The following is a 23,513-nucleotide window of genomic DNA, read 5'->3' on the forward strand; positions in this document are numbered from 1 at the left end:
GATTGTGATTCAGTCACAAATCACTATCAAGATAAACATTTGCTAACTCCACAGTCTAATTTTACATCAATTTCAGGGCCCAACAAATAATTTATATATATCCAGCTACCGGACTTACTGTGCGGAGTTTGTATGTTCTCCCCGTGCTTGCGTGGGTTTCCTCCGGGCACTCCGGTTTCCTCCCACATTCCAAAGACATGCATTTCAGGTGGATTGGTCGGTCCAAATTGTCCCTAGGTGTGAATGAGCGAGCGAGTTGTCTGTCCCTGTGTGCCCTGCGATTGGCTGGCAACCAGTTCAGGGTGTCCCCTGCCCACTGCCCGATGAGTGCTGGGATGGGCTCCAGCACCCCTGTGACCCTACTGAGGATAAGCGGTGCAGCTAATGAGATGAGATAGATATAGAGAAAATATACGTACATTATATTATATCTATCCATGTGGATAGTTATGAGTGCTCTGCAGGAAAAAGGTCTAAATATAATGGAAGCTAGAGCTCTTGTTAGTGATAGGAATGAGTGGAGAGGTGTTGTGAAAGGATAGTGGGATGTTTGGACGCGTTCTAAGGAATGGGCAGGGCACCCGTATGATGCGGCCAGTGAAAGCTGTTGGGCCCTGCTATTGAACAAAAGAGTGTGTTGTGTCACCCTGACACGAGTGACATGGCCGCTTTCTTGTGTCCCGTTTCATCTGAAGGAGGGACGAAAGCATGACCAACTTGGGTGCCGAGGTGCCAAACTTGTTTGGGTGTTTGGGCATTTGCGTTGGCCATGGTCCAAAATTTTTTGTGAGTGTTATTTTTGTCATTTTTTCCCTTTTTATATTTTTATTTTATTTTATTTATTTTTGTATGTGTTGTCTTGCTGTCCGTGACCCATCTCGACGGATATGACCAGGGTAAATAGATAGATAGATATGATATATATGATATATATTATATATATTATATATAATATATATATCCATCCATTATCTGCACCGCTTATCCTCAGTAGGGTCACGGGGGTGCTGGAGCCTAACCCAGCTATCTTCAGGCAGTGGGCAGGGGACACCCTGAACTGGTTGCCAGCCAGTCGCAGGGCAAACACAGACAGACAACTCACTCACTTATTCACACCTAGGGACAATTTGGACCGGCCAATTAACCTGACATGTATGTTTTTGAAATGTGCGAGGAAACCTGAGTGCCCGGAGGAAACCCACACAAGCACGGGGAGAACATGAAAACTCCGCATGGGGAGGCTGCGGTGGCTGGACTTGAACCCTGAACCTCCAACCATGGTGCTGCGCGCCAACCACCAATGCAGTATTTTAGCTTCATCAGTCCACATAGCTTTATTTATTTCAAAAAGAAGCTGGCTTGTTAAAATATGCTCGAGCAGACTGATGGAACTAAAATAGAGGCATGAATATAAATATATATATATATATATATATATATATATATATATATATATATATATAGAGAGAGAGGGAGAGAGAGAGAGAGAGAGAGAGAGAGAGAGACCCCTTGCTACTGTGTTTTATTATATGCACATCTTTATTTGTTATGTTGTTGTGTTAACTGCGATGACCAAGGGAGTACCGTATATATATGTATATATCCATCCAATTTCTGTATTCTTCTCGGGTAGGTGAACTGTGTGAATAATTGATGGAAATTATTTCACATCACTTAGCAAAGGCGCCCCAATGGAAGTGACATCTAATCTGACTAAATTGTCTGCTTTGTTGCCCTGAATGGCTTTTGTCTCTTGATGCCCACTTCTGTTATCGGCAGAATAATTCCCATTGGCTCCTTTGGCTTCTTCGTTCATTGCACTAACATTAGACAAGGACGTACGAGGGTCTCGGACGGTACTGAGGCCGGCAGGAATGGCCGACGATCTCCTTTGGGTTCTCTCTTGTGGTTTGCAGTGGTACAACCCACGAAATGCACAGCGAAACTTCTGAGACATGGCATTGTATATGACGGGGTTGATTGCACTATTACAATAAATGCACGTACGGCAAAATAATAGGAACCAAGCATCCAAATAGGGAGTGGACACAAAAGAATTGATCAAAACTAATGTCCGATACGGCATCCACAGAAGAGCGAATATGATCACGACTACAGCTAACATCTTTGTCACCTAAGGGAAGGAAAAGGAGAAAAGGATTACATTAAAACCAGTCATACTTAATTTTGTTTTCGCAGAGTCACAAATTGAAAGTTTGGAACCAAAGTGTAGTTTTGTACGTCACAATAGTGCAGAAAGCCTCAGATGATAAAGCACATAAACATTAACATACACATAAACATGCATATTGTGCAAGGGATTATTACTGTTGGGTTTTTGGGGGTGGAAAGGGCTGGAACTGAGTCAGGAGTGCTACAAAAAGATGGTATATGTAAACAAAACCAGGTACAAAGGAACAAACGACCAATGGGGCACAGGACAAATGACGTGCAAATAAAATCAAACCTAACAAAGTCCAAACCAGAAACAAAGACTCAAACGGGAAAATGCAGGGAACAAAGTAACAAACTAACGAGTGGGCAAAATGTCAAAACAAGAGACTAGAAACAAAAGAAAACAAACCTGGCGTGGAAGTGGAAATGCTTTTGCAAACAAAGTAAAAAACTGCAAATTGAGCCCAAACCGCGAGCTCTGTTTTCACAGTGTGATAATACGCAACTTCAAGTCTAGGTAAGCGATTTTAACTGAGTTCAAAGATTTTGAAAAAAAATAAAATGAAATTGGGGCATGTGACTCTGAAAGTAAATTACCGCAAATTCCGGACTACAAGCCTCTACTTTTTTCCCAAAGCTTCAACCCTGCGGCTTATTCAGTGATGCGGCCAATTTATGTAGATAGATAGATAGATAGATAGATAGATAGATAGATAGATAGATAGATAGATAGATAGATAGATAGATAGATAGATAGATAGATAGATAGTGTCCCCTGCCCACTGCCCGATGAGTGCTGGAATGGGCTCCAGCTCCCCCGCGACCCTACTGAGGATAAGCGGTGCAGATGTGCAGAGATGAGATGAGAACTTGGTTCCACTTCACAATCGTGTTGATTCTTAGAAAATACTTTGCCATTTTTAGTTTTAAATTTGAAGCCTTAAGTGTGGCAACATGACAAGAATTTTTTGGGCAATACATTTCCTAGCAGGTGCTGCAATTGTACACGTTGACAATTTGCAGATGGAAGGAAAGTAAAGCCTGAGGAAAAACATTCCCCTCCATGTTAGAAGATTAGACGACGCTTGTTTTCTATTGTCTCTGACGTTCCTGTGTTTGTTCAGTACACTACAGCGTTGCCAATCAACGTAAAGTTGCCTTCGGGGCTGTCGTGGCAAATGCTAAAACGGGTGATTTCTCTGGTGAAGTGTAATTGTCCGAGTGAAGCCCTCACCTGTTTCCTGGAGGAGAGTGCACACTTGAGGCGCTGCGGCCGATTTCGCTTTCCCATTTCTGTGACCTCCCGGCAACTTTGGCGCAGTGTAGTGGCGCTGGTTTCGGGCTGGTTGGGTAGAGGTCTAGAGAGGCGTAGGATTGCAGACTTTGTCCAAATACAAGTATTGACTCTTTGTTCAACCTTAAATGCAACATGTAACATCTATCTATCTATCTATCTATCTATCTATCTGTCTATCTATCCTTCTATCATTCGATCTATCTATCTATCTATCTATCTATCTAACTATCTCTCTATCTATCTATCTATCTATCTATCTATCTATCTATCTATCTATCTATCTATCTATCTATCTATATATCTATATATCTATCATGTCTCTATGATGTGTCAAAAGAATTGAAAATCTTATTATGAATATGTTGGTTAGCTAGTCTTCAGATATGGTAAGATCACAATTTAACAAATTTACCATATTTTCCAGACTATTAAGCACACCTAAAAACCCCAAATTTGCCAAAATTTAAAAACGGTCTTATAATCCAGTGCGCATTATAACCAGGGTTGGGTAGGGTTACTTTAACTTGATTACCGTATTTTCCGCACTATAAGGCGCACCTAAAAGCCTTTATTTTTTTCAAAAGCTGACCATGCGCCTTATAATACAGTGCGCCTTATTTATGAATCAACATTAAGTTTTCCAACTAACTTGCAGCCGCCGACTCGATTTTCCCCCGAACGCCAAGTAGTACGCGGTGGATGCTGGGATTTATTTACCGGCGTTTCATTGGCTAACCAATGTGTCAATCATCATTTGAATTGATCTTTATTGGCTAAAGTTATTCGGAGGTCAAGAGGCGGATCCTTTTTATCATTTACAGACTGCCATTGGCTCAAACGGCAAACAAAGCCTGCAATTGGCCGAAAAAGACGTGTCAATCATCAGTTGAAACGATCACTATTGGCTAAAGTTATTCGGAGGTCAAGAAGCGGATCCTTTTTATAATTTACAGGCTGCCATTGGCTTAAACAGCGAAACAAAGCCTGCAATTGGCCGAAAATACATATGCGTATAGCATGTGGCTGACGGCATAGAGAAAGCATTTTTTTCTATTCTGTATTTGTAAATATTGTATTCTCCTGGATTTACTACCCTCACGGATATAAGAGGACATTGCCTGCACATTATTGTACCAGCTCAGTAGCCTAGATGGTAAGGCGCCCGCTTTGAGACTGGGAGGTTCGGGTTCGCGCCCCGGCCGAGTCATTCCTAAGACTTAAAAAGTGGTCGGCGGCGCCCTCTCTTGGCTGCGGCTGCATCGGGTCAGATGCAATCGACATTTCGTTCTGTGTACATTGTTACACAGAATGACAATACAAGGAAATTATTATTATTATTATTATTATTATGAACACAACGACTTCGGTGAGCTACTCCGGCTTTCTATATTATCCCTGTATCTTGTTTCTGACTGAACTCGATGTTTCTGTGATAAGCGGTGCAGATAATGGATGGAATGGAGTGTCTATTTTTAAATTAAACTCAATTCCAAGTGTTTATTGTCATATGCACAGTAAAGTTGCGAGCGAAAAAGAAAATAGATACGAAGAAATGGTTATCATTTATTGAATCCCAAGACTTTAACCTTCCGAATGATGGAACGATGCATTTGAGTGACATCTTACGGACACCGCATCCGCACGTGTTCTCGACACGTATTTGCGTCTTTGCAAGCTTTGGGAATGTTAAGGGGGTAATAAGTTGGACTGAACTATCTGACTGTTTTGTCCACGTTCCCATTGTAGCGCCTTATAATCCGGTGCGTCTTATGTATGTCAAAAATAGGACCAAAAACTATTTATTCGGGGTGCGCCCTATAACCCGGTGCGCCTTATAGTGCGGAAAATACGGTACTTTCAATTACTTTTGGATTACTCCAATACCAAATATGCCAATAAAAGACAAAAGAAACTAAATATGAATAAAATTACTCAATTTTGTGCAGGCTTGGGGAGTAACAGAATACAGTGGAACCTCGGTTTTCGAACGCCTCTCAGTTCGAACAAATCGGTTCTCAACAAAAAATTCAGAGAAATTCTTGCTTCGCTTTTCGTTCAAAAAATCGGAGTTCGAACGCCGGTACGCTAGGGGCGATGCTGAGCTGCGTACGGGTGTAGATCAAGTAGATTGCCCCCACCCCTCGTGAAGAACTGTTGTCACGTGACCGCGCACTTCTTTTTGCTTTCGTTTTTAATATCGGTGAACGGAGTGTTTTAACCCCTAATTATGCCTCGGAAGAAGGTCGGTGCAAGCAGCAAAGTTGCTACAGGTGAAAAAAGAAGAGTAGTGCGTACAACTATTGCATTTAAGAAAGAAATAATAGCAAAATATGAAGAAGATGTGCGAGTTTCCCTTCTTTCGAGGGAATAGAGCATGGCTTCTGCAGACCACCACAAAGGTAAGAAATCCTATTCATAAATCTTTTCTTTATCCTTTAACCGCTCACCACTTGTTGTGGAGACCCCGGTGCTAAATGACGTGTAAACGACCTGATTTTTTTATTTTTACACGTTCATGTTAGGGGAATCTTTCGAACGGAAGATTACGCTAACGCGAACGTACGATTAGCCTAGGTTAGCTTTATGTTTCCGTTAAACATTCAAGGTAAACATTCAGGGTGTTGGAATGGATTAAAACGATTTACATTATTTTTAATGGGAACAATGATTTCGGTGATTGAACAAATCGGTTTTCGAACAGGGTTCTGGAACGGATTATGGTCGAGAACCGAGGTTCTACTGTACATGGAACGGCAAAAATGATGTTGGCAAGCTGTTTGGATTTATTTTCATTTTGTTTCTGTCGCATTTTATGTTAGTTTTGGCGGAGATCAAAGAGATCAAAGCCGGGAGAGAAAGCTTACCACGTGTTGTGAGTCATCATTGTATTCATATTTAGTTTCTTTTGTCTTTTATTAGAATATTTGGTATTGGAGTAATCCAAAAATAATTGAAAGTAATCAAGTTAAAATAACCCTACCCAACCCTGATTATAACCTAGAAATATGGTAAACAAAATTATAATTGCAACTAATGAATCAATTCATTCTAATTGTAAAACCATCTTTTTAGTTTTTCTGATTTTTTTTTTTTGTAATTTTTAGGAAGTTGTTTTATTTGCAAACTTAGGTCTTATTGTAGTTTTGATTTTATGCAAATTACATGTGGAAATACCTTTCAGACATGAATATTTTCGAAGGTTCTAATTATAGTCCGGAAAATACGGTGCAAAATACTACCATAACATTGAATTGTATGACCCATGGAATGGCAACACATCTAGGCAAAGATTCTATAGTTTTAATTGGTTGCCAGACTATTTTATACTGTGCATATAACTTGAAGAAATCAGAACTTCATTGTATTCCTCAGAATAACCATCAAGGTTATGTGGCACATACTGCAGTGCAAAGCATAACATGGCACGAAAGAGGATTTTTTTATTGGTCCGTTCCCTGCAGCAAACATTTCTATTTACACCGTAATATAGAGATAAATATTTCATCAAACACAAACTGTTTTTATGAGATGCCTGCTCTTCAAGTGAAAATGTAAAGCGTGCTTTTTGCTTTCTATTTATGAGGGCTGGTCGCATGTGTATTGTCAACAGAGGGGTATACGGTGAGCAGTAGCTTATTTGCGCAAGACTCAATGTGCCTAGCATAAATGAAGTATTTCAACTCGTGTAGAGCTAAATGCTTGATTTTTTTTTTATTTTGCATCCTAAATATAAATGTCAGATAATTTGAACAGTATTGCACTGTTGGCAGTATTATGTTACAAAGATAGTTAAAGTATTTATTACTAAAGCATGTTGTTTTGCCAAATTTGGTAATATGGCCAGCTTTAGGAACAATTTATGGGGTCAGTACATTCCATGATCTACACCAATAGATTTCTTAAAGTATTTTTCAACGTTACACCGGCAATTTGTGACATTCTGTCGTATCTGACAAAAGTGGAAGAAGTGGTTGTCATTGGTTAGATCCTCAAACTCAGGAATTTCTAGAAACGTAAGATACAGTATTATTTCTACTAATGGTCATTTTAATAAGCAGCTTTTGGTAATAGTAAAGAATATTTCAATCCACAAGTCTACGAAAAGTATTACACGATAAAATCATCTCATGATCCCTTTGCGTCACATTTGTTTTCATTCTACAGAGGCACCATTGAGAGCATTGGTGTTCCCTGCCTGCCCCTGCTGGACATCGACAACTCCCGCCTCACCCGCAGAGCCACCTGTTTTGTAGGTGACCCCACCCGCCATCTCACAGCCTCTTCAACCTGCTGCTATCAAGGTAAAGACTGCAGAGTCTCAGAGCCAGAACCAGCAGGCTCAAGAACAGCTCTTTCCATCAGGCTGTCAGGACTCTCTCCCTGCCCTACCCCTTCCAACTCTTTTGCCAAATCAATGCAAAACTGCTCTATTTAGATTCCGGTTCATAGTTTGCACATTTTATAATCTTAACCTTCATATATTTTATATTTTATTTGCAGATGATTTTTTTTTTTACTTTGTTGAAGTAATCTGTTCTTTATGTTGTGCATATACGTTATTTGACAAAGTTGAAGTTGAAATCTGGGGAGTGACATCACAATCACAAGTCTCATCGTGAGAATCTTCGCCATAATGAAGCAGTGGTTCTTAACCCTGTTGGAAATATCGAACCCAACCAGTTTTATATGGACATTTTCTGAACACCTAGGTTCCCTCTAAGCTACATGTCTGTGCAATTGTGCAGTGGTCTCACATCTCTGTACACAAAATAATCCATGCAGCACATTAAATAGAAATGTATATATTTCTACATAAAATAAACGTTTTAATTGTGTTTTAGCTTGGTGAGTTATAGGTGTCCAGCGAATAATAGATAAGGTTAACTACAAAGCCAAACGTAGCAATGACATTGTTTGTGTATTGGCCAACCTGCACCCGTCCTGAATGCATGCAGGTTTGCAAACTAACAACAGTGCTGAGAGTGGGGTGGAGTTAAGAGCGACACATCCACTCACCAAACCAAAGTGAAAAAATGTGGTCAAAATGTCTCATTTTAGATGGGAGTGACTGTCAGAGTATGTGAAAAAAAAGAAAACTAAACTGATTCTTTTTAAGTGAGAAAGGTCTCCTCTGCAAAACATGCAGCAAAGCCAAAGTACTGACTTAGTTTTCAGAGGGGAAAATTAAGACTGAATGGAAGTTGGACACGGCATAGCAGATGGGTGCGGAGGTCCAGGGTTCAAATCTAGCTAACGCATCCTCTCAGTGTGGAGTTTACATGTTTTCCCAGTGCTTGGTTGTGTTTCCTCCGGCCACTCCGGTTTCCACCCATATTTCGAAAACATGCATGTCAGGTTAATTGGTGATTCCAAATTGTCCCTAGGTGTAAATGAGCGAGGTATTTGTCTGTCCCTGCTGGCATCCAGTTCAAGGTGTCCCTTGATGCTAGAAGATAGCTGGGATGGACTCCAGCATCCCTGCGACCCTACTCAAGATAAGCGGTCCAGAAAATGAATGGATAGAAGTTGGACTATCTCAAACATCACATTCAGTTGAATCGTCTTTGGAGAGCTGTTGGAAATAGACATTGGAAATCAGTGGTCTCGCCGAGTTGAAGGCTGAATTTCGCATGGCTTGAAATCAAATATGAAGCAACTTGAGCCAAGATGTTGTCACTCATGTCCACCATTCCGTCGCTAATGGTGTCCTTTGAAAGAGGAATATGGGCTCATTTACCTTAATCCACTTTTCCAAGTATCAGATTGGCCATCTTTAACGCTCCTGGCTTCACAAGGGTTTCGCCAATGGTGTGTGGTTTTCCTTGATTTGTGATCAAGTGCATAACTTTGTACAATGCTGTGAGAATTGGTTTGTTGATATTTACAAATCCAAGAGCAGGCGGAGTGGCCTTATCGTCCAGTCTGGCTCTCTTCACCTTGAATTCAGCATGCGATGTTTATTTTATATTCCCCGTCTCCATGCAGCTTATCGAAATGTGCCTCGAATTCTGCCAGCGTGAGGGTAGAGTTGCTCAACACTGGCACACTGGTTGAAAAACACTGCACTAGACCACTCGAGATCAGTGTTTCTGAACTGGCGGGTCGGGGGTCTTTATCCTGGCAAAATAGTTCTGAAAATTCTTGTGATTGAGCGCTATACAGATAAACATGACTTGACTTGAACTAAGAAGGAGAAAAACTGAGGTTCAATTACACTCCTAACATTAGATGCGATAATGCCTTGCGAAATCGCTTCTTTGTCCCAATTGTGTTTGAGAGGGACCACATCTCATTTTATTATGATTTTGTTGGTTTCACTGTATTTCCCTTTTCGGTCCCAAGAAAGTTAACAGGCCTGGAAAGGGATGGGCGCAGAGTGATATCACGCGGGCGGTCTTGGTTGTCTTTTGATTATTCCTAATTATGTGACAACATCGGGGCAACCCCAGTAGTGGCAGCCATACTGGTTGTGTGTAAACCAGTATGTTTGGCTTAATATTATTGTGATTGATATTGGAAATATGGCGATCAGATCTGTAGTTTGGCTGTTGTGGAACGTTCCAAGCTAAGTTACGACAACAGATGTTTACTGAACCACGACCCATGCGCACTAAAAAAAGAATGTGGTGTAGGGGTTAGCGTTCAAATAATGCGATCTCTCAATTCAGACGGTGAATGGCGCACCATTATGGGCAATGTGACGCATTGCGTTCACTCCGAGCCCATCTTTGCCATTTGCCGGATGAAGGTGCACTGTTTTCGGCCAGGCTTTCATTGACGAACAGGGCTTTCTTTGGAGCTTTTGTCTGAGAAACTGCAATATTTTCGCCAAGGGTTTTCACTGAAGGGTGCATTGCAAGGGAGTTTCTCGCTCTGGCCTCCACCCACCAGGTAATAGTATGAATGAACGACTGAATTAATTGTCTTAATTGTCATTAGACAATTTGTACAATGAAATTGGAGGGCTTCTCCTTTCATAGCAAGAAGCAATTTAATGAGCGCTTGGCCAGCTGCACCCTAGCATCGGCTTGAGCCAGGTCTTTGTGATGTTCAACATACAAGGTATACCTCCAGGACATCCGTTTCATGGGTAATGGATCAGGCACTAGTAAGATACAGGCTCAACTCTGCTTGTAGTTGTGAGCGTTGTTACGTAGCCGCAGCAGTAGCTTATTGTTCCTCTCCCAATGTCGCCTACGTGTGTTCCCAGAGCCGATAATAATCCACGGAGCACCCGGCGTTCTTGATGATTCATCAGTGAGGATGTTTCGATGTTAATAACCAATGTCCACAAGCTTCTGTCAGGTTTGGTTGTATAATGCCGATGTATGCACGGATAGAGTCCAATGAGAAACTTTCAGTGCATTTTTGTGTACACAAATGGGAGTGTGAAGAGCCACTGAATCTGTGTGTCCCGTCATAATGGATTAATTTTAAGTACTTAGAGAACAAACAGTAATGTCGGGAACAACAATGGTGTAGAACTGTGATAATATCAAACTGAGTATGTGGGACCCAACTAGTATGGCCGAGTGTCGTTACACAAGAACAGTCAACGGTCTTCCATAACACATGAAAATCCATATCGCACGAATTCTGACCAATTGTTTTTTTTCTCTGCATCCTTAGTCCATCCATTCATCTTCTGCACTGCTTATCTTCACTAGAGTTGCATGGGCAATGGAGCCCAAATTAGCTGCCCTTGGGAAGTGGGAAGGGGACACCCTGAACTGGTTGCCAGTCAGTCACAGGCATACAGAAACATACGTGCTGTCATATACTCACACCTAGGGACAATTTGGAGTCGCCAATCAACCTGTCCTGCATGTTTTGGACTATTGGAGGAACCGGATTGCCCGGAGGAAATGAGAGAACATGCAAACAGGCCAGTTGCTGGATTTGAATCCGTAACTTCTGACATGCAGGGCTGACGTGTTAAGCACTCATCTGCTGTGCTTCCCTGACGTCATTAGGATAAGTTATTATAATAGCATGAGAAATATAACAATTACCACGAACATTCACATGACGTACCACTCCTGAGTTTGCTAAATTCAACGCGCATAGATTGGCCAAGCAATTTCATCTGCAGCCAGTGATGGCCAAGTTGGACGCCTCATCTCATATAGACAATAGTTTTTTGCCCTCATATAAGCATGAGAGAGTCTTGACCTCTCCGGGAAAGGCTCCACCGAACGCTTGAGCCTGACACATTGAACCCATAGGGTTCGATCGAACCCAGGTTAGGAACCACTGTGCTAGAGGAAGTCATAGAAAGCATTTTTTGTGTGAAAATGTTCTTTTCGAATAATTTTATGTTAAAAATGCACTTCAATTAAAGTATTTGCCCTTTAGCAACTGCATAATGTAACTGAAAAAAGTTACTTTTAATATAACTTAAAACCAAAAACCAAATGTCAAGCAATGCAATTTATTTACTGTAAATTCCGGGCTATAAGCCACTACTTTTTCCCCAAACTTTCAACCCTGCGGCTTATTCAGTGATGCGGCCAATTTATGTAATTTTTCGAACGGCCGCCAGCGGCGCTCGAGTTCAAAAGGTAAGATTCAGACCGGTGGAATATATGCGCCGAGGAAGACTGCAACTTCACTAAAACTGGCCGCATGCGAAAGGCAACTTTTTCGCAAGTCTGCCAGTAAATCCTGACAGCGTGGGGCAGCATCAAAAAATCCACCATCACCAACGGGTTCCAAAAAGCCGGTCTGCTGCGTGACCGAGAGGAGGGCACAGAATCAGGAGTGGATGGGAGCGTGGGACGACGTCTATTTGATAGTTTCTTTCCGACACTGAGGAAGACAACTTTGATGGCTTCAGTTCTAAGGAGGAAGATGAGGACGGTTTACTGTGATTTTTACAAGTACGATATGTTTTTTTACCAGACCCGTTTACTGTGTTGCGAGCGTGTTGCTAACGTGTTGTTACCATTAACTGCCCTGTCACAGGCACCGTTTGGGATGAAAGTTATATTATTATTATTAAAGCTTTGAAAACTCTCAGTGTACCGTCTTTCTTTGTAAATATGTGTAACCCATGTATAATATGTATATGCAACTGTATATTTTTGTAATGTATTTATTTGTATTTATTTTAGACACTTATTCTGATATGTTTTGCACGGACGAATGAAAAAGGAGGGGCGGAACAAACGCGGGGTGACGGGAAGTGGGGACCGTTAAAGGTGAGGAACAGACAGACCTGTTTGTGGACGCGGCGGATATTACCTTTGGAAAATATACACTTTTTTCCTTGGATTACTTTCAACGGGACCCGTACTCTGCAGGTCTGCATCAAACCTTAAGTACCGGTATCATTTTTCCGTTCTATTTGCCGGCTGTGATTTTTGGACTGTGTACTTTAATAAGGGACATTTAGTTTAAACTAAAAGTCGGGTTTGGGTTATTTTTGTGTTTGTGTTACATTTTTTAATGTGGGCGCATGCGGCTTATATACAGGTGCGGCTTGTGTAAGTACAAAATCGTTTTTCCTCTTAAAATGTGGTGGGTGCGGCTTATAATCAGGTGCGCTCTATAGTCCGGGATTTACAGTACTTTAAAAATAAAGTAATCATAAAGTTACTTGATTACTCTTTCAAGTTAACTGGGAACACTGACTCAGACCTATGAGAACTGTTTTGAACAATGAAACAAATGCATCCTGTATTAGGAGGATAGATCACTGGAAAGGTTAACAACAAAACTTCAATTACCCGAGGTACAGGATCCGCGCTATCAGTCCGTAGAGCACGATAGCAAGAAGTAACGGGACAACATAGAAAATGGCAAAGTCGATGAGATAGATGGGCAGGTAGAGCTCCCGCTTCACCTTGTAGCCACATTCAACATGTCCGTCCTGGCTCACCTGAAGATATTGCGGTCGGAATATGAAAAAAAGTGGAATTACTGTACATAAATATCAACACACTGATGCTTCCTAGATGGCTTTTAACATCCACTCATTGTTGAGGCAAAGAGGATCTCTTGAATATCGTAAACAGCAAAGGTTACCATGACTGATTGGAGGACTGAGAAGTATGCTTAAGGCTAAACACATTTTGAATAAAAAACGTGATTTAACCAGCAACAATATTTTGAAGTGTTTCAAGCACAAACACTTGTCATTTGGAAATTTCCCATTCCCCGTCAGTTTAAAGGTCATTTCACAAAATACTGACAACTTTTGTAGTCAAGTTCATTATTCTTACCTGAATATCCACAAGGAAAAACCATAAAATGCAGTAAATACAGGTGAAGATCCAGACCCCTGCAATTATCCTTTTGGCTCTGGACACGGTGCACACAGTCTGAGCCTTTATTGGATGGCAGATAGCGATGTACCTGCGTATGTAATAAAACAAAATAAACGTTACTTGCCGCTCTTTGTTTTCTGTTTCATTCTATCTATCTATCTACCTTGGTCATATCCCTCAAGAGGGGTGACCGACAGCAAGACTCACACATACAATAACAAAGAAAATAAAAGGGAAATAAATAGCAAAAGAAAAACACACAAAAATTTGGGGACCATGGCCAACCCAATTTCCCAAACACCCAAACAAGTTAGGCACCTCGGCACCCGAGTTGGTCATGCTTTCGTCCCTCCAGATGAAACGAGACACCAGAAAGCGGCCATGTCACTCGGGTCAGGGTGACACAACACACTCTTTTGTTCAACAGCAGGGCCCGACAGCTTTCACTGGTTTACCCCTGCTGCATCATACGGGTGCCGTGCCCATCCTTAAGAACGCGTCCACAATCCCACTATCCTTTCACAACACCTCTCCACTCCTTTCTATCACCAACAAGAGCTCTAGCTTCCATTATATTTAGACCTCTTTCCTGCAGTGCACTCATAACACCATCCATCCACGTCAATCGCGGCCTTCCTCTTGGTCTCCTTCCATTGACTTCTGCTCTGTAGATCCTCTTCAACATTCGCTCCTCATCCATCCTCTCCATGTGTCCAAACCAACTGAGTACTCTGTTATCAACATGCTTGCTCAGTTCCACGACTACTCCAGTTCTGTCTCTCACAATTTCATTTCTCAGTCTATCCAATCTTGTCACTCCTAACATAGTCCTCAAACACTTCATCTCAAAAACATTCAACTTCCTTCTTAAATCTGCGTTCAGGCTCCAAGTCTCTGCACCATACAACACAGTCGGCACAATCACACTCTCATACAGTCCCCTCTTAACATCCATACTCATACTCTTGTTGTTCATCACTCTCCTCAGAGCACCCAAAACCCAAAACTGTGCAACTATGAAACTTTCTGTTTCATAATTGCATGAAATAATCTACTTCTGACTTTTCGCTGTATGGTTAACATCAGTGTTCTGCAACCTTGTAGCACAGATCGGTTTAATGTCTGGCTATATTCTCACGGCCCAGCCCAATGATAACATTAGTAATAGCAACAATAACAATAGTAATAATACGCCCAAATTCACTGTGTAAACACTAGACCAGGGTTTTTCAACCTTTTTGACACAAGGCACACTTATTTTCATGAAAACAATTTGAGGCACACCGTCCATAGAAAATGTTTAAAGCTGAGTTTGTCAGAGACCGGGACAGAGACAGGACCCACCGTTGCGCTTCTCACAAGTTTTACTGGAAAAAAGAGAAAGGGCTGCGCCCACGATCCGGTGTTCGCTGGACGCGGGAAGCAAGTCGCTCTGGTACTCGGATTGTGGGTCTTCCGTGCCGAGCAATAGCGATATCAGGGACGGAAAAAGCGGGTCGGTAGCCGGGACAGGAGAGCAAAAACGTGGTCGGGTCGGAAGCGAGTCGTAAGCCAGAATAGGAGAGAAGACGTAGTCGGGGACAAAAGAGGTCGAAAGCCGGGTAGGGAGAGCAGACGTGGTCAGGATCAAAAACAGATCGAAGCCGGGGGCAGACGGGACCAATAAACGGGACAGGTGGGAGTCACGGTCGAAAGAGGCTTGCCTAGTGTTCACTGAGGTTCGCAAATGGACTGACAACAGGGGATTGACAGGACCGGGTTCAAATAGTGACAGGGAGCCAATCAGAACCCTTGGTGCTTGGCGCCAAATGAGCAGGCACAGCTGAGTCACATCAGTAATCATGACAGAATTGCCAGTGCCTGTTTCATGTTGTTGATTTTTTTACTTAAATTATCATGTTGCCAAAATGACAGTAGAAAGTATGGGTTTAAGCACTTTGGTACACTGAAAGGACTTCTAAAGGGCTGTGTAAATAAAGTAATATACAGTAAACATTAACATTTTTTATCATTATGTGTGGTACCCGTGGGTCAGGAGGTAAACCAATGTATTCATTCTGGTTAATAATTTTGCTGTGATTTGGGATTGTATTACATGTTTCATCTGTTTTCAAGTTTATCTATATTTTATGCCGTTTTCCTCATGTTGAGGTTTTTGAGTTTTTTCTTGCCCTCATGTAGGTTTTAGATCAGGGGATGGTGTCATAATAGTCGGTGGTTTGCAATAATCTGTGGTCTCTGCAGCCATTTGAGACTCTTTGTGATTAAGGGTTATACAAATAAACAAGACTTGACTTGACTTGTTTTAGAAAACAAACTAAAAATGAGTAAAAATGATTTTCTAGTCATAAAAAACATGATTTAATACATTTTAACCTTTTTTTCAATCTTTCTGGGGAGATTATGGAGATATTTATATTAGGATTTTTACTTTATTACATTTATTTCATTATTTTCTGTTGGTTAATAGATATTTGTACCGGTTCTGTCTCATGTTCAGAGAATTACTTTTGAAAAAAAGAGAGAAAGTAAATGCTGCCACCTACCGGTACGGATGAGTGTTACAGCAGGGCGATCAATGGCAGAAAGTGATATTTTAGTTAAATACTAATTAATTAGGAATACAATAATAAAATTGGGCAATTTCCTGTGGCACACGAGACACGGTCTCACGGCACACTAGAGTGCCCCTGCACACTGGTTGAAAAACACTGCACTAGACCACTCGAGATCAGTGTTTCTGAACTGGCGGGTTGGGGGTCTTTATCCTGGCAAAATAGTTCTGAAAATTCTTGTGATTGGGGACTATACAGATAAACATGACTTGACTTGAACTAAGAAGAAGAAAAACTGAGGTTCAATTACACTCCTAACATTAGATGCGATAATGCCTTGCGAAATCTCTTCTTTGTCCCAATTGTGTCTGAGGGGGACCACATCTCATTTTATTCTGATTTTTATTTTGTTTTACTTTATTTCCCTTTTCGGTCCCAAGAAAGTTAACAAGCCTGGAAAGGGATGGGCGCAGTTATATCACACGCGCGGTCTTGGTTTTCTTTTATTCCAGGATGAAAATGGTGAAAGTAAGAAAATGACTGTTTCAAATACAGTCCAAATACCAACCCAAAGCCCGAAAAAGATGATCAACACCTAAACACCTCCACCTTCATAAGGACATTTTGGACGGATCAACTGTCAGGTTATCAATTTTTACTATGAATACTACCACCACACTGTTATCTAGTTTCATCCTGATTTGTGAGGTTCGATTTTTTTTTTTTTCTGGTTTGGATAGTTTTTTAATTTTTCATTGACCGTTTGTTACTTTGTTGATGATTTTGTTACTTAATACCATCACTTTTGAGCACCCTGCCACGGTTTCTGCATCCCTGCATTTGGGTCCACTGTAAAATCTAACACATTCACTGCTTCCACATGTTGTTGTACATGTTTTCCTTTCTTCATTTTATTATGTGGCTATTTTGATGCCGTTATAGGGGGTTGTCTTGTAAGCAAGTATACACACCGTAATTTGTAACTTGATAGTCACTTTGAATGAAACATGCTACTTTTGGGTATCAGTCACCTGGAGATAACTGAATTATTTTTGGACAAAGAGTAAAAAAGTAACTGTAATTTATTACTGTTTTTCAGTAATGCGCTCTACATTGTTCTTCATTGACTTCACTATTGAAAAAAAAACACCTAGAAAGATTTTTTGCTTTAAGGTGGGATGTGTCGTTTAAGGTTTCCTTAAAAAGTGAATAGTAGAATGTTTTCTCGTATAAGTATGTGTTAAAAAGGCACAACTGAGTTCAAGGAGCCTTCAATTTTTTTTATCCACTGCACCTATCTGTTTTTTTACTTTTAGCACCACTGTTCCAGGACTTACAACACATTAAAAAGCATAAAAAGAGGGAGGAGGGAGAACCGATGGAGAGAGATTTCATGCTCGTCCCTGTTTTTTTTTTGTTAGTGTAGCCTAAAACTGGTAAAAGTAATAAAAGGCCTGTTTAAAATACAGTCCAACTGCCAACCCAAACCCCCGAAAAGATGAAAAAGAAGAGTTTCTAAGTACTTCAGGAGTGAGCTGACTTTAAGCCAGGAGATGGCGGCAGAGAGTAGCAAAGTTTCAAGTTGCATACACTACATTTAAAGTGGAAGTGGCCAACTGTAAAAAATCGACAAGCTTACCTTTCTACAGTGAATGCGGTGATGGAGCAGGATGACACGTTGATGCCCAAGTACTGAAGGTAGGTGATTCCCAAGCAGCCAACATGCCCATAGATCCAAGTTCCTGTGAGACTATCCGAGATGTTTGGAAGTCCCGCCGCTACCAGGACAGTGAGATCAGCTATGGCCAAGCTCACCAGGTAACAATTTGTTGGCGTCCTCATGTGTCGGGTGGTTAGCACCACAAGGACCACCATGATATTTCCCACAATGCCGACACTGCATACGAGCAGGACCAAAAAGACAGACACCGTCTTGTACTCCAGAGACTGGGAAATAGCGATACTGGGACTCAGGGAAATGTTGGTTGGCGTGTCGACTCTGGAGCTCACGTTGTCAGGCATGTTGACTTGAAATGCTTCAGTGGTCCCCCAAATATAGTTAGATAAGAAGTTTAATTATTAAATTTGGATAAATGGATGAAGTACATGATCCCCCTGCATAACTGTTATCTCATGCCTTTTGATTGTAAATTTACAAAATGCCATTTATTTCTTGCTACTGTCTTGTTACTAAATAATATAATGATCAGGTCCTCGATTGAAAATAATGTCAATTTTATTGCATAAATAGATGATTGGTTTCCAATTTCCGGATAAAATGATGCCTATAATAAGTCTCCTGAAAGAGGAATGAAAACAGAAGAAAAGAAAGGATCAAAATATATCCGTCATATATTTTACTTGTGTCACTAAAAAGGTAGGGCTGTCAAACTTATTTTAGCTTGGGAGAGACATGGTAGAAAATAACTCTTATGCGTGCCAGACTAGTGGATCAAAAAGAAAAAAGAAAGGGGTGAGAGAGCAAAAGAGAGAGAGTTTTTTGGGAGGGAGAGAGAGAGATTCAGAGGGGGGGAGAAAGAGAAAGAGAGAGATAAAGATAGAGAAAGACAGAGAAAGAGAAGGAGTGGGGGGAGTGGGGGGAAGAGAGGGAGACAGAGAGAGAGAGGGCCAGAGAAAGAGAGAGAGTGAGAGAGAAAAGGAGAAATAGAGAAAGAGAGAGAGAGCAGGGGACAGAGAAAGGGGGTAAGAGAGAAAGCGAGAGAAAAGAGAGGGTAAAAGGAAAAAGGGAGAAAGAGAGCACAAAGAGAAAGGACAAGGGCATGAGAAAGAGAAAATCAAAAAAAGAGACGAAGATAGCCAAAAAGAAAGAGAGTAACAAAGAGAAAGAGAGAGAGAAAGGGAGAGAAATGGAAATAGGGAGAAAACGATAAAAGGGAGAAAATGGGAAAGACAGGAACAAAGAAAGAGATAGAGAAAGAGAAGCAAAGAGAAAGAAAAGAGAGCAAGAGAGAAGGAGAAAGGAAGAAAATGAGAGAGACATTAGGGAAATGACTTAGATTTCAAGACACATGTCGATTTTAGACTTTCAGGTCAATTTCATTTATCAAAAAAAAATATTCTTTTTTTTTTTTTTAAAGAGAGTGATCTGTGAATACACTGAAAATACAAGTATAGTATCTAGTATCTTGTTCTCATCTTTGGGAATTTTCTATTGCTAATATTAAAAAAAAAAAAATGAAATATCAATAGACCATGGATGCCAGCCCAGATAGCATCCCTCGTTCTAGATCAGAGGTGGGCAACTGTTTAGAGTGGCCGGCCATATTGGGTTAAAACATTTGGTCAAGGGGCTGATCCTGGGGCCCTATCCGTTTTTTTAATTTATAGATAAATATACTCGCACATATCAGGTATATTCCTCAACATTTGTTATTAAATATATTTGTTTCATCAAATTGGTTTTGAAACACTCACAATTAAAGCTAAACAATAAACCCGCTTTAAGCACTTATCTTTATATTAGGTTTTGTAGTAATACTGTAGTTGCATTTATTTATGATTTCAAAAGTATTCCTGTAGTTGCATGTTTGTAGTATTACTGTAGTTTTATTTTTGTAGTATCTCTGCAACAGTATTTTTTTGTAGTATTACCAAACTAATGGTAAAATGACTACAGATATACTACGAAAATTCTGCATTGGAAATACGACAAATACACCAAAATAATTCCACTGAAATACTACTATAGTACTTCCATAAACATATGAATTTGGAAATACTTCAAAAATACTTCTACAGAAACCCTACAAAAATAACACTACAGTAATACTATGATAAAATAATACTATACACCTAAGTAAATATTACAACAGGAATACTGCAAAAATACAACTACAGAAATACCACAAAAAAACCTACAGAAATACTACAACAATTTGACTGCAGAAATACTACAAAAATGTTACTGTGAAAAAATACAAAAAAATTAATAAAACTACATTAGTACAGTACTACAAAATAAAATAACAGTAATTATACAAAAATACTAAAATACAATGTTGTACAACATTGGAGGAATTAGATCAAATAAATTGTGTGATAATGCTTTTATTAAAAAATATATTTTAAAATAAAATCAGGTGGTAATATTTATTTAAAAAATGTATGAGGTCTCAAATAACCCCAACTTAGAACAAATCAAGGCCGATACTCTAAAAAAAAATATTATGTAACCCAGAGATATCCAATTGCGTGGGGACAGATTCAGACTTTCTGTTCGCAGGCAGGATCAGCAAAAGATTATCGACTCACAATTTTTAGCTGTGTTTTTCAGTATCATACTTTATTGTTTAGCCTACTTTAGTAACCATGGTTGGGTAGGGTTACTTTAACTGGATTACTTTCAATTACTTTTGGATTACTCCAATACCAAATTTGCTAATAAAAGACAAAAGAAACTACCATATTTTCTGCACTATAAGGCGCACCGTGTTATAAGGCGCACCTTCAATGAATGATATATTTTAAAACTTTTTCCATACATAAGGCGCACCGCATTATAAGGCACTACAGTAGAGGCTGTAGTTATGCAACCATTAGATGGTGCCGCGCTAAAGGGAATGTCAACAAAACAGTCAGATAGGTCAGTCAAACTTTATTAATAGATAACAAACAAGCTTTCCACAACTCCATTTACTCCCAAAATGAATTAACAGCCGTTTTATTATTTCCTCTGAGGTAAAGCATTTTCGTGACACATCTTTAACATCTTTGAACAACAGCAAGGCATAACATTTTACTTTTCCTCCATTTAGTCAACACGCAAAAAAACATCTGATACTGTTATGGTAAATTAAACGTTAGTGTAATCGCAATATAGTGACACTCGTAATGTGCAAAAACAATAACAAGTGCAAAACAATAACAATAAAGCAACAACATAATAACTGTAAAATGCAAAACGTAAACAGCTCATCCTCATGCTTCCTCCACTTCCGCACCATCGATTCATTAATGTTAAACTCTCTTGCTGCTGCTCTATTTCCGTGTTCTACTGCGTGACTGATCGCCTTGAGTTTAAACTCTGCGTTGTAAGCGTGTCTCTTAATAGGAGCCATTTCAGGGTCTTTATACAAACGCACAAATAAAAGAGAATCGTTGTTCAATATTTCCCAGTATGCACAGCGCATTTCTTCTACGCGAAAAATGGAGTCAGTGGCTGCTTACCGTAAGTTGCGAGACCTGTCGCAGCTCAATATTGATCCATATATAAGGCGCACTGGATTATAAGGCGCATAGTCAGCTTTTTAAAAAAAAACAGATTTTAGGTGCGCCTATAGTGCGGAAAATACGGTAAATATGAATAAAATTATGACTCACAACACGTGGTAAGCTTTCTCTCTTGGCTTTGATCTCTTTGATCTCCGGCAAAACTAACATAAAATGCGACAGAAAATAAATTCAAACAGCTTGCCAACATCATTTTTGCCGTTCCATGTATTCCGTTACTCCCCAAGCCGGCACAAAATTCAGTAATTTTATTCATATTTAGTTTCTTTTGTCCTTTATTTGCATATTTGGTATTGGAGTAATCCAAAAGTAATTGAAAGTAATCCAGTTAAAGTAACCCTACCCAACCCTTTTAGTAACCTACAAGAAGTATTCTAGTCACAGATGACAAGTTATGTTCTCTGTACACAACCCATTTATTCACAAACAACAGGGGGGGGAAATAATTTCACATTTGGCATTTAAAGCATAAACGAATTGGTTTTTAACAATTAAATAAAATGAATTTCACGGATGAACCCACTCGCCACACTGCCCTCTGGCGGCTGGAGAAAGCATTTGGATTGCATTTATTTAAAAAAATCACAACTTTTGATAGAAATGACCTAGAGACTCGCTTCTTTTTTAACATACTCAAAAAAGTAAGGCGAGTCGGGATAAATCATCCAACGGGCATATTTGACATGACAAATATACTACAATAGTAATAACACAAAAATACTCGAGAATTACTACAAACAGAATACCAAATTTAGTGTTTAAAAACAGTGACTTGATATATTATTTTACTTCCATTCCGAAAATAAATACGAGAGAAATCCTACTACAGTAATACTATAATACAAAAATATCAATACGGAGATATACAGTAATCCCTCGGTTATCGCGGTTAATGGGGACCAAAACCACCCACAAAAAGTGAATATCCACGAAGTAGCGACGCCCCTTCAAAAATGCTTAAAAAAATAATAATAATAAATATATATATATATATATATATATATATATATATATATATATATATATATATATATATATATATATATATATATATATGCCCTGCAATTGGCTGGCAATCAGTTCAGGGTGTCCCCTGCCCACTGCCTGGAGATGGCTGGGATGGGCTCCAGCCCCCCCCCCCCCCCCGCGAGCCTAATAAGGATAAGCGGTACAGCTAATGAGATGAGATAAGATATATATATATATATATATATTTTTTTTATTTTTTTATTTTTTTTTAGACCCGGTCAATGGGGACCAAAACCACCCATGAAAAGTGAAAACCCGCGAAGTAGCGACACCACTTCAAAAATGCTTAAAAAAAATAAAATTTAAAAAAATAATAATAATATTTAAAAAAAAATTTATCATCATTTCCTAGACCCGCGAAGCTCTGAACCCGCGAACGTGGAACCGCGAAGTAGCGAGGTCCCACTGTAACAGCAAAAATACTTTTACAGTAATATTACAAAAACTCTATAGGAATACTACACAAATACGTCAAAAATACCACTAAAACAACTAAATCGCAACTCGTTTATGCTTTGTGGAAAAATATCGATGTTATACAGATGGTAAAATGTAAGAAAGCCGAATAATTAGGATAACGTCATTCATTTTGACGTGAATATCTCCGTGGCTGCGTTAATTCTGACCCCTGAATTCATTTTCGTTTATTTACCAGTTTTGTGTGAAACTATCTTGCTGAATGTGGAAAAAATAAACTAAAAGAAGCATTAATGTGGAAAAATACAGGAGCACACATGTTGAATATAAACTTATTCTCGATGGATCCATTTAAAGGAAAAAAAGAAGATTCTTACCTAAGTTCTCTGCAACGTGTAAACCTCCTCGATATAATTCAGGGTCAGGACAAATGTAATAAACCTAACTATTTTTCTGTCTGCATCGACATTTACTGGGGAAACTGTCTGTAGTCCACCTGCTGGAACGCTCCTTCGCTTGGTA

General features: G+C 39.8%; 1 protein-coding gene across 1 annotated transcript; it reads right to left on the reverse strand.

Moving 5' to 3' along the window:
- Window positions 1–1,565: 1,565 nt before the first annotated feature.
- Window positions 1,566–23,513, reverse strand: trhr2 (thyrotropin releasing hormone receptor 2). Its single transcript, XM_088339227.1, has 6 exons — window positions 23,369–23,513; window positions 17,935–18,594; window positions 13,696–13,828; window positions 13,201–13,352; window positions 3,410–3,533; window positions 1,566–2,134 (listed from the first exon to the last, which is right to left on the reverse strand). The coding sequence occupies exons 2-6, from the start codon at window positions 18,315–18,317 to the stop codon at window positions 1,661–1,663; spliced, it is 1,266 nt and encodes a 421-aa protein (XP_088195353.1). The 5' UTR covers window positions 18,318–18,594; window positions 23,369–23,513; the 3' UTR covers window positions 1,566–1,660.

This window comes from Urocampus carinirostris, chromosome 7 (assembly GCF_059441175.1).
Source record: "Urocampus carinirostris isolate Australia breed hairy pipefish chromosome 7, RoL_Ucar_1.0, whole genome shotgun sequence".
Classification (NCBI taxonomy): Eukaryota; Metazoa; Chordata; class Actinopteri; order Syngnathiformes; family Syngnathidae; genus Urocampus; species Urocampus carinirostris.